Source organism: Lactuca sativa, chromosome 2, assembly GCF_002870075.4.
Source record: "Lactuca sativa cultivar Salinas chromosome 2, Lsat_Salinas_v11, whole genome shotgun sequence".
In the NCBI taxonomy this organism is placed as follows: Eukaryota; Viridiplantae; Streptophyta; class Magnoliopsida; order Asterales; family Asteraceae; genus Lactuca; species Lactuca sativa.
The window spans coordinates 230,818,543-230,830,518 of NC_056624.2; the positions used below are offsets into that span (position 1 = coordinate 230,818,543).

The 11,976-nt window shown below is 35.1% G+C and overlaps 1 protein-coding gene across 1 annotated transcript; it reads right to left on the minus strand.

The window, feature by feature from the left end:
• Window positions 1-4,577: 4,577 nt before the first annotated feature.
• Window positions 4,578-7,324, minus strand: LOC111896297 (probable prolyl 4-hydroxylase 12). Its single transcript, XM_023892301.3, has 7 exons — window positions 7,034-7,324; window positions 6,377-6,484; window positions 6,183-6,240; window positions 5,882-5,971; window positions 5,548-5,605; window positions 5,268-5,455; window positions 4,578-5,061 (listed from the first exon to the last, which is right to left on the minus strand). Exons 1-7 carry the CDS (start codon window positions 7,102-7,104, stop codon window positions 4,657-4,659), a joined length of 978 nt encoding a protein of 325 aa, XP_023748069.1. The 5' UTR covers window positions 7,105-7,324; the 3' UTR covers window positions 4,578-4,656.
• Between the last annotated feature and the right edge of the window lie 4,652 nt (window positions 7,325-11,976).

An 11,976-nucleotide genomic window follows, 5' to 3' on the forward strand; every position in this document is an offset into this window, starting at 1 on the left:
ATATATGAACTGTAATACAACAGAATTATTTATTTTTATTTTTTGTTAAGTATTTTGACAAAATGTATTCAGTATTGATTTTTTCATAAAGCTAAAAATATTTTTTTTTAATAAAACCCATTTATTAAAACTTATTCATTATTAATCTTATTTTGAAAGTACAAATAAACTCTACTTAATGATGTTAGTTACCAAAAAAAATATTTATTATTAACTAGTTGGTAGAGGTAGTGTAACATCCCAAAACCACAATAAATTAAACTTTTCAAAACAACTCATTATCCATAATTGTTACATGAAAAACCATTGTTTCAAAAGTAAAATCATATCAGAGTGTCCTAAAATCCAATATCATGAAAATAGGAAGATGTTCACGATCAAGTCTTTGCTTTCCCACGATCCTCTAAAGTACCTGAAACAATAAACCGAAACCGTAAGCTAAAGCTTAGTGGGTTCCCCCAAAGTACCATCACACAACATAACAAACAATAGCATGCAAATATGAGCCTTCAGTCTGACTGGACCGCCTCATAGGGCCTACAACCTATTTGGACCGCTCTACGGGACTTCGACATAACTGGACTGCCAAGCAGGACCTACAACCTATCCGGACCCCCCCCCCCCCCCGGCAGGTATCATGGCCTTCAGCACAAAGCAGGACTGCCTCAAGCCAACCACCATATGTCGACATATGTAACAGATAAACATAAACGCAAAACCAGCAAATACAGTTAATCATACAGATCTACTAATCAGTCATATACTAGCATAACACTATCCTATATCCAAGATACATAACCTAGTGGCTCGGCATTGGTGCCTTCGAACCACGAGTACAGTGAGGAAAACTCACATCTCGGCCTGAAGAGATCACTTCACAAATCACTGCTCTAAATGTTGACTCTACCAGTCACCTATACAATCATAATCACTTCAGGTCAACTACTAATCAAAATACCAAAACACCCCTAAGTCAAACTTGGGTCAAAGTCAACCTACAGATGACCGCCACGTCGTGGCCATCCATGGTCATGACGTGGTTGTAATATGACAAAGCAGGCGCGCTCAGCCCAACCACCATGCTGTGGTGAGGCTCCACCACACTGTGGGGATCAGTCAGCAAGACTTAATTCCTTAAGTTGATTTCCAGCCCATTCCAGGAGTTTCCAAGCTCAAACTAGGTCTAAACCATAACCTAAATGGATAAAGTTTCCAACTTTATCCTTTAAACCTTGCCAATAAGTCAAGATCCAAACCCCTAAGTTCTTAATAGACACATAAATCACATTCCACTCATTAAGCACTTAATCCTTAGAATGACTTCTCTAAAGTTTCCAGAAGGGTTTACAACACCTTCTGGACCATAAAAATCATAGCTTTAGAGACATGCATATCCAATGCATGTCATTTCCATTTTTAGGGCAAAACCAGGGCAGAAAGGGACAAGAGTCCATGCATGGCCTCAAAACTCAAGTCTACTTCAGATCCAAAGAGTGAAATGCTCCAAATGACCTGGAGATTCATAAATTTGCAAGTTTTATGAGATCTCATCTTCCAAAACCCTCCAAACATGAAGAAAAGGGGCCAAAATCCAAGATCTAACAACTTAGCAAGGAAAAGATTAAGTCTTGAACACTCACCCAAGTCCAGAAGAGAAGCTAGAAGATAAATATGTTGCTTGCAAGATGATAATCCTCACCAAAGGATTCCTTCTCATTCAAAAAGGCCAACAAAGTATGAAGAATGAACTTCTAAGAGTGATGGAGGCTAGGGTTAGGGTTTTAATGCTTGAAAGGGTGATGGAGACTGAATGTCCTCGAAAACCTAGTCATATTGTCCTTTAAATAGGGCTCAAAGCCTAAAGGATTAGGGTTTCACCAAAACTAGTTGCCACGCTGTGGCACCTCATGACCACGTCATGGTGGTCTATGAAAACCTGCGACCCAAAAGATAATGTCACGCTATGGTGAGGCTCCATCACGTCGTGGCCACCCACAATAGAACTTAACATTTAAAACAACTCATTCCTAGAATGGGTGTTATAAGTAACATGTGTTAAGCCTTAATTAATCCATAAAAAAATGGGTTTCATACATAATTGGACCCAATTATTTGACAATTGTTTTATTTGGGCTATTTTTTCCTTAGGGCTAATATTAGTTGGATTAAATGTTTGGGCTACTAATCATTTAGGCTTAACTGATCCAATAGACTGATATTTTTTTTACGTAATTGCCATTTTTTTAGTAGTTGCCTGTTTTTTTTTACGTAGCGGCACAAAAGGTAATAAAAAAATTCTTTTGTTTGCGAAAAAAGCAGGTGTTGTCGGTGCAACACCGTGCACCACATCAAAACTGACCCTATAGAAGGGGTAAGCTTGTGATATTAAATCGTTGAAGAATGATAATTTGTTACATCTTTAAAATATGATAAACTAAATATCTTCTTACTTTTTGTTCTATCAATCTTTATTCTCATTTAAATGATGACATGTGTCACATTCGTATACTAAAATATAATTAAATTTCATTAAATGAAAATTAAATGTTACATATGTCATCATTAAACTCCATCTTGTCTGTTTGTTTATTATGTGAAGGGATGTTGATCCAATAATTTTAATTTACTATAAATGACAAAACATTGGTTGGTAATCAGTTCTGTTTGTCGAATACTGAGGCATCTCAATTTGCTAACTGGTTTATTCGTTGTTGTTTTGGAATTATTTTCAAGCCCCGCTTATAATATTTAGCATCTCTACGACTTTTCTTCTTTTTTTTGGTATTTTTGTTTGGTCGAACATTTTAAGTTTTGCTTTAATATACTAATAAAATAATTTCCTGGTAGGATTCACGATTGTCATCTCACATGGGAGCTGTAAATAGGTTAATATGAGTCACTTAGATGGTCTACTATTTTTTTTTAATGTAATATGTACTCATAGTAAAAGTCTCGATTAACCTTTCAAGTGAAATTATATGTAAATTAAATTTCTTTTTTTGTTTTATATATACAAAAAAAAAATTACTACAAAAACAAAATCATTCATAAATTTTATGTAATAAATTATGTTACATCAATTATATATAATCTGTATGTTATACTTTTTATTGATTTTAAAATTAACAAGTAAAAAAATGAAACCCTAGACAATCGAGTTGCATAGAAGTTAAAAAAAAAATTATAATGTTCATTGGACAATTAATTTACAATTGACTTTTTTTTAAATATTGAACAATTATTTGAGTTTGTAACTTATTTAACTAAATATAATTTTTTATGTAAACATGGCAATAAATTGGTGAATAGGTTGGTTAGGTTGTCATGGTTTTGAGATGCTTCTTAGAGAATGGAGATGTTCTTAACCACTAACACTAAAATGAGGATCTAGAAAATCAAATAACAACAGGCAAACAGGTAGCAGCCGAAGGAACAAGCTGTAACAAATCTCTACCTGATGTATTAGAACAAATTTTCCTTTTGCGTCTATTATTTTTTGGTTCCAAAACAAAATCTGGATTGTAACGTTGGCGCTTCTTATTTTTTTTTTTTTCTTTCCACCTTAGAATAGCACGCTTTCTGTACTCTTTCTTATTAATAACATTATTAAAATCCATAGTTTCCGAATGGAAAACTAAATTTTTTATTTTCTATGCCATATACCGAATTTATTTCACCCTCCATATAGTAACCTTTTACACCATATATATACATACAGAGAAAAAGAAGCCTTCGATATTTATGATATGTATAAGTATAACTTAAGTGCATTTTTGGGATACCATGGAGACGATTCAGGTACCTGGAACAAACGACATCATCTCATCTGAATTAACAAAATATAAAATGGGTATTGAATTGATTGTAAGGAAGGAGAATAGAGAAGCTACTGCCACCATCACCAGCAGCGCCAGTGTCTGTTGTCGCTGCCTCCTCTTCCCTGTCCGTCGTTTAGTCGACATGATACACCGATCGTTGCTTGCCTATAGCAGGTGAAGGTTCCGACCCCGCATCTGTGTCTGTCCGTTCCTCAATCGTTTGCAGTTTTGCGTGAGAACACAATTGATTGTAAGAAAAATAGAGCACAGAAGGAATTGATTCTGATTAATGGTGAATGATGAGAAATTGTAGTACCGATGGAAGAGGGTCTGCGGCATATACAATGTTGGAGGCAAAGCTGTAGGCATCTGCTATGGTAGAGGCAGAGTCGCCAACGTGTCTTGTGGCCGGAATCGGTCTGGTCGGCTGGGATATGTCCAGAATCGAAGAAGGCTATTGTCGATCGATCTTAGAATTCATCCGGTGACTTCACGGTCGCCAAAGAAGCCCCAAGAAGCATCAAACATTTCCGAAGTCGTTGGGGGTGTCATGAGCAAGAAAGAATGAAAACTAGAAGAGTCGGTATAAGGGATAGGAAAAAAAAAGGAGTGAGAAACGCATCTGATTGGAAGCAGGGGAGGTGGAAAAGGGGACATAACACGTGTACAAGACACTAATCCGGACCACAGACTAAAATAAAAACCATTGTAAAATTAGATTAAAATTAACAAAACCCAAAAACACAAAAGTCTAGGGGCTAAAATGAAAAATGGGCTACTTTCACTGTTCATAAAGGGGGTTTAAAATTTATATGTATATATAATTATGAATTATGAATTATGAGCATACATTACAACTCTTCCTACAAGTACCATAATAATCGGGAGTGCCCACCATGTATATCGGGTTCCTCTCACATTCCCCAAACGAAGCCCACTGAGGGCAGCTCTCATCCTCATCTGTGCATGATAAATCATCCTCGTCCTTATCCTTATCCTTAACCTTTCCCTTGGAATTTGAATTTGAATTTGCTTTCACCACAAAACTCTTGGTGGCCCACCACATATCCCCCTTGTTGATTATTGGGCACCTCGCCACGTGTGAGCTACTCGGGTCTAAACTAGTATTCGGATGGAGACTGAAGAACAAAATCGCATTGCCTTTCACAGGTTTACTTATTTCACTCCTCTTCATACAATCCCCATCCCCATCCCCCCACCATATCTTGCTCTTCACTTTCCACTGATAACAATCAGAATTCTCATAAAAGATATATTTAACTAATTTATTAAAAAAATCACTTTTCCCAAACACAGACACTTTGGTCCCTGTGCTTTACTCAATCTCAAAGTCTCTCAAGGAAGATTTCAATAACTGGACAAACTTTGTGATATTGAGTAAAGCACAGGGACCAAATCTGTAATTTACTCAAATTTTATCTATCTAACCTCTGCTTGAGGAAAAACGATGTGACCACCCTGTGACACGTTTGAAAGATACATGACGACTGTTGCCTGTAAAATTTCTCCAGTGTTTGTGTTTGTATTTGTGTTGCTCCTCATGTACTTCTGCTTCCCTTTACTACTACTACTCTCTTCATCACCAATATGAACGACATGAATCGGCTTTCCATTTCCTATAAAAATCAGACCAGATCATGATTCCATATGTTTATTATAACTTGAAAAAGAAAAAGAAGGATGATGAGGTGAGGTGAAGGGAGAAAACCTTTTGGAAGAAAAGTCCATGCTGAAACCCGTTCCTCGATCCTTTCAGTTATTTCATCCTAAAATGATATGAAAATGGAGATGGATTCTGTAATCTCTAAATGTGATTCCAAAAACTAATTATAAAAATAATGAAACAATCTTTCTTTCAATAAAGCAAATTGAGGGGGTTGTAAACAATAATTCAATGTCCCATTCAAGGTGGTTTTTAAAGAAAAAGATTGCAAACAATGACTCATTCAATGGCGAAAAAACCTAATTCTCTATACAAAAACTTACATATTCTGAACATTAATAAAAGCCCTAAAATGAAAATTTAACAGAGATGAACTTACTTCAATTTCTAAAGAGACATCTAAATTTGTAGTCTGTCCCACAACCTTGCTTGAATTGTTGCCACTAGATTTCTCTTTCTTGTCATTTCCCTATATATATAACCAAACAAATACATAGATGTTAAACTACCAACCTATCTCTAGCTTTAATCAACTAATTATTTGATTATGATTATGGTTGTGATTCTTCAATTTGCAATAATCACTTTCAAAATAAACATCCAAACATTTATTTTGGCAGAGTGAAAGTAACTTATTTTAGTCAATATATCACAAATAAAGATAATTATCAAGATTTTACCAATGATATAAGGTGGTCACACTCATCATAAGATAGGAAGCCTTTGTACAAGAATACCCTATCGGATCCAAAGAAAGACCATGTCAAAAGCATAATCTTAAAATTATCATCACTTCACTCAAAAGTCAAAAAAAAAATTATAATTTATAAAGAAGCATCCTATCCTTTAAAGATAGATCATCAAAGTACCTGACCTTGGTCGCCAAGAGAGTTCAGTAACTTGTGAGGGGTCAATTGTGTTAGGATGAGGAACTGCACGCCCTAATTGTATAACATTTTCTTTGGTTCTAAGATCCTTTCGACTATAAGACAACAAATGAAATTGACCATATTAGCCATCACAAACCAGTTACCAAATTCTCTTCATAATATCAAAACAGTTACACCATATTTTCATACTCACTCTTTTCTTTATCATCCATTGTAGATATAAACATGAATTATCATCCAACATGATTATCAATAATTGGAGAATATTACAAGGGGATGGATGGATGCATACATATGGTGGGGTGGAATCCCCAGTGATGAAATTATAGAGAAAGGGTACATGGTATGTATTATAGTATGCCCTTTTTACAATTAGGGCCCTAAAGGAAGAAACCCGTGTAGGGTAAAGTAACAAATTTCCTCAATTTTATCCTCGGTCTTCAACAACTTCTGGAATATGAGTTCGATAAGCAATCGAGATATCCACATATTACGTCAAAGCAGTAAGCAATTAGCCGATTATATACATAAATTGGACAAAAAATATTACTACATTAAACCCCAAAAGAGCTAAAACTGTAAGAATATACAATTTTTTGAAGTATTAACAAATACGAGAAAAAGTGAAATAGGTTTCTTACCTTTCGGTAAAACATCTCGAGAAACAACAGATGAGCACCAAAACAAGAAGAACTGAGAGATCTGTCGCCATGGAAGACGTAGTTGTTAAAGAAGGGCGGATTGACAGCCAAGTATCAAAGGTTTTAACAGAAATTGGATAAGCGTTGAATGAAATTTGCTTGGATCAAGTCGATAATTTTGAAATTGGGGCAGTAGCATTTACGCATGCATTAATTTAGCTACATCTGTAGTACTCTCCACAGACCTTGAGTGGTATGCTTTGTTCGTTGTTAACATGATACAGGGTGTCAAATAATTACAACTTTTTCCTTTTAAAGTAGAGAAAATTGCAAAAATGGTCCTTTAGTAGGCAAAAAACTGCAAGTTTAGTCCAAAAAAAGTTTGGACTTGCACCGATGGTCAAATATTAGATCATTTTTGTGAACTTGGTCCCTCATGCTTAAAAGTTCTTGTGGGCGATGTGGGACAAAGAGTATCAATACATCCTCCCATAAGGAACGTATCAATACTCGCCCCTTTGAGACCATTCATCCCCGAATGGTTGTCCGGAGATTGACTCCCTTAACGAGACGAACAAAAGGTCATTCTAATACCATTGATCTGAACCTTATCCAACCGGGACAAATATTGTCCACTTTATGTTAACCCTCACGGCTTTACAAAATACATCTTACGAGTTAGGCTAAGGATTAGTATATAAACCTAAAATATCCTTTTCATGTGAGCAATGCGGTACAAGGAGTACCAATGCACCCTCCCATAAAGAACGTATCAAGACTTCACAATTTTCATTAACCCTAAAATTTAAATTGTTTAACGGGTTAATATCATAAAAATTCTTATATATTGAATTTTTTCTGGACTAAATCTTTTTTTCCCAAAGGATCCTTGCAAATTCCATTTTTTTCAGTTTGGCTACTTTAAAAGGTTTTAACCGTAATCTTCCAGGTTTAGAAATTTTTTCTGAAAAACCCCTCAACCCCTTTTCTACGAAAACCCTCAACTTTTTTTAGATAAAAACCCTTACATTTGACGATTTTTTCGATTTCCAGGATTCATGCTCTCTCCATTATAAACATTTTAAATCCTAGAAGTGACTTGATCCATGATAATGTCAAAATGCATATCAAATTAATTTGTAGGATGCTCGAAGGTTGTAGTAGATGAAAATTATCGGTTTAAATTGACTTGGTAATTTAAGAATCAAACATAGAGAGAGTTTCTAATGTCAATTTATATGTGGAATATGATCTAGTTTTTCATGTATTCTCCGATAGAAACATTGTCAAACTAGACTCAGGGCCGGCCCTCGGCAAGCTAGGCGATCGCCCCGCACCCCCAAATGCCAAAGGGCCCCATATTTATACATGTTATTGGGTTATATTAGTGGCAACCCATATTTTTTAAGCCTTATGGACTAGTTTTGGCCCACTATTATCACTTATGAGGTGTCGATCCAAATCCAAATTAAAGAAGCGTGTGGCGTGCCTACTGACCTACTGTGTTTCCGACTTCCAAGGCCAATTTAATCTCTTCAATCTTCCGCTTCACTTGAATCGCTTCCATGGAAAATCCAAACGACACCATTGTCCATCTCTACAACGACCGAACGGTTAGTTCTCATTCTTCTATCTCTAGTTCAAGTTAATCAGTTCTTCTCATCTTTTCTGATTTTCTGAATTCGTTGCGCAATACACAGTTGAGAATACTCATTCTTTATTTTCTAATTTCTGATTTCATTTAACTGGAATAGTAGTGGCAACAATCGAGATTAGTGGAAATTAGATTTCTTTTGATAGTTGAGACTTGAGACTCGATACTACTACAACACTAATTGGATTTGTTTCAATCTTTCTAATCGTTTTCGTCTGAAGTCTCTGATTTTTGCATCAATGTAGTCTATAATTTTTTAGTCTGTGGACTGTGAATCGATTTAGTTAAATTCTTTCAATCCTTCTGATTTCGTTTTTTCATTAAGATTTAAGAATTTGTAAAATTGATTTTGTTATGAATCATTGTTCATGATTGAAATAGACTTTTCTGATTTCGAGTTTGTATGAATCATTGCTTAATTCGAGTTTCAATCTCCTTAGACTGGAGGAAGTGATGTCACCGAAACCGTACTCCCTTCACCGTCACATAAGTGTCATGTCATTTTTTACCACACTAGTGTGTTTTCTTGTCACACCAAGGGAGTGGTGCCACATTTTTATTTTCTTTTTTTAGTTTTTTTTTAATTATTTTAATTTAATAAAACTTCTTTTTTAACAAAAAAAAAAACATAATTTTAAAACGATAATATTTCATTAATTAAAAATACAAATACCATACACTGCTTAACTTTAAAAAAAATTATAAAAAAAATCTAAAATTTTAGAAAAGCAAATTAAAAACATAAAAATTACAACTTATTAAAACACACACACACACACCAAAAAAAAACCCTAGAAATTAGCCGCGATTTACATAACGTTTTATCACTTCCTCCTTCATCTCCAAAATAACTTGAAGTTCATACCCTTCATATTTGATGTGTCCATCGCTAGTATTCGTATGTCGTTGTCCCTTTGTTTCTGAAGCTCTCTTTCAGAAGCAATTTGCAAAATCTTGTCTAATTTATCTTTTATACCCTTCAAGTTGGCCCCCATTTCTTTCGGCTCATATGAATCTGACGTTTTGCCTTTGCCTTTGCTTTTTTCTTTGTCTCTTCCCATTGGTCGGGAAGGTAGTGAAACTGGAACAGGTTCATCTTCGTTCAGATCAAATTGAACACGAGCATCTGATGTAGTGTGGTCGGACTCAGATGTTCTGCTGCATTTTGAACCAATGTTGATATGCTCGTCTGATGTTTTGCTACTTTGCCATTTCATGTTATCTTTCACAAAATTCCAAACTTCAAGAAACTTGAAAGCCTTCTGATTTTCTTTTTGATACACTTTCAACACTTTCTTCAAAATCACTTCATCGCTTTCTCTACTTTTCCATTGATGATTCATGTTGTTATACAAATCATTAAACAACATGATTTCCTTGTTCATCTTCCCCCATTTGGAATACACTTGATGTTTTTAACGGTATTCTCCACTGTTCATTCCTTTATAGAACCTATGTAAAACGTGAATCCAAAAGCGGTCATGCTTTTGGTCTTTTCCAACCGTCGCATCTTCTGAAATATCAATCCAAGATTGTGCCAACATTAACACTTCCAAGGGTTCCAACATTTAGCCTCTGCCTTCTCTTTCTTTTAGTTGTTGCTCGAGTGGGTTGAGTTTCTGTAACGAATTCTGGTTCGGAATCTGAAACGACCATTTCTAGTTGTGTTTGTGTTTGTTGAACAAACTCGGGTTGAGACAAAAAATCAAATGGATTAAAATGGATTAAATAAATAAATAAATAAATTCAGTCAAATGACCGTTCAACGGTCAACAAGCACCATCCAATCACATGACACAGTTCTTTCTAGCCGTAGTGCGGCCAAAACCGCACGAAACCGCACCTAGGGGGCGGTGTTTGCGGTCGACGTGGCAAGAACGAGGTTCCGAACCGCACTCCCCTCCGATGAGCCTTATATTTCTCCATACTTCTCCAGGCTGGTTGTTGCTCTTTTTGTGTAACTTTATTATGCATGTAATACATTTATTTAACCAACTAATACATATTATACACATACGTACTTACGTGTGCACTATCGGAACCATTACTCAAATCTTGGTTTTATCATTGTATATTTGTATGTATGTGTTTATGTATACAGTAACACATAAATATATACATACACGTACTGACATACACACATATGCACATATGTATAAACATACACTACAAGAATCCACCCCTATGTCGACGACATTTACTCCCCTTATGCCGACGACATCTCGTCGGGAAAGCCTATACCGACGACAAGTCACCAGCAAAGGGTCGTTAGAAGTGATTTTCGAGGAAAAAAATTTTATTTACTTTTACAGACGATGTATCATCGGTATAGAGGCAATTTATACTGACGACATGTTGTCAGGACACATTGACCCACTGAGACGACATGTTATCGGGAAAAGTAGTTAACTTTTTATCATTTGAGCTATAACGACAACTTGTCAGGTTAAAACCGTTTTTATAGTTAGGACTTATGCCAATGACATGTCGTTGGTATAGCCTATTTTTTAAATATTTTTCATAGATTCTGTTATATATACCAAACATGTTTTTTAAAACAAATTCAGACAATATGCAGCATAATGATTAATGTCAAACACTAAATAATCATAACAAACCATCATAATTCAAATTCAAGACTTAAAGTCTACTAAAAATCAAAATAAAAAATATAATAATAATAATAATAATAATAATAATAATAATAATAATAATAATAATAATAATAATTATTATTATTATTATTATTATTATTATAAATACCAAAATAACAAAAAAAAAAAAAAAAACAAGTCTTCAGCAAACGTTGTTCAAAATAACATAAAAGATCAATCACCACGATCTTCATCCATCTCCTTTGTCTCGTTAGTTGGCTCGGGGTATTACATGACGTGGTGATTTTGCCACGACATGGTGGCGGCTGTTGGTGAAAACCCTAAAGTTTAAGGGATAAGCCCTATTTAAACTCCTTAACCTCTCATAGCCTCCTTCCCATCAGTCACCATCTCTCCAAATCATCCCTTGCAAACCCTAGATCCCTTGTGTGAGTTTTTAGCCTTAAAGTGTGTGTTTTTGGTGCTTATGAAGGAAGAAGGTGGTGGAAGATCATATTAGGAGTCCAAAGCAACGTAGATCCAGGAGTTTATCTTCTTCAAGCATCTCATGGAGATATAAAGTCTTCATCTTGATGAGTTAGTTGATAGATCTATGGATTTTTTCCACTTTTCTCTTTGCCTTGTTGATTTGGGTGGTTGAATCTCATAAAGCTTGAAACTTTAAGAATTTCCAA

Bases quoted from the DNA above. Each gene is read 5' to 3' on its own strand.
- LOC111896297 (XM_023892301.3), bottom strand. From the start codon at position 7,104: ATGGCGACAGATCTCTCAGTTCTTCTTGTTTTGGTGCTCATCTGTTGT. The intron at 6,485-7,033 runs GTAAGAAACCTA...GTTGTCTTATAG, and splicing joins TCGAGATGTTTTACCGAAAG to TCGAAAGGATCTTAGAACCA. The intron at 5,606-5,881 runs GTAAGTTCATCT...ATATCATTTTAG, and splicing joins ATGTCTCTTTAGAAATTGAA to GATGAAATAACTGAAAGGAT.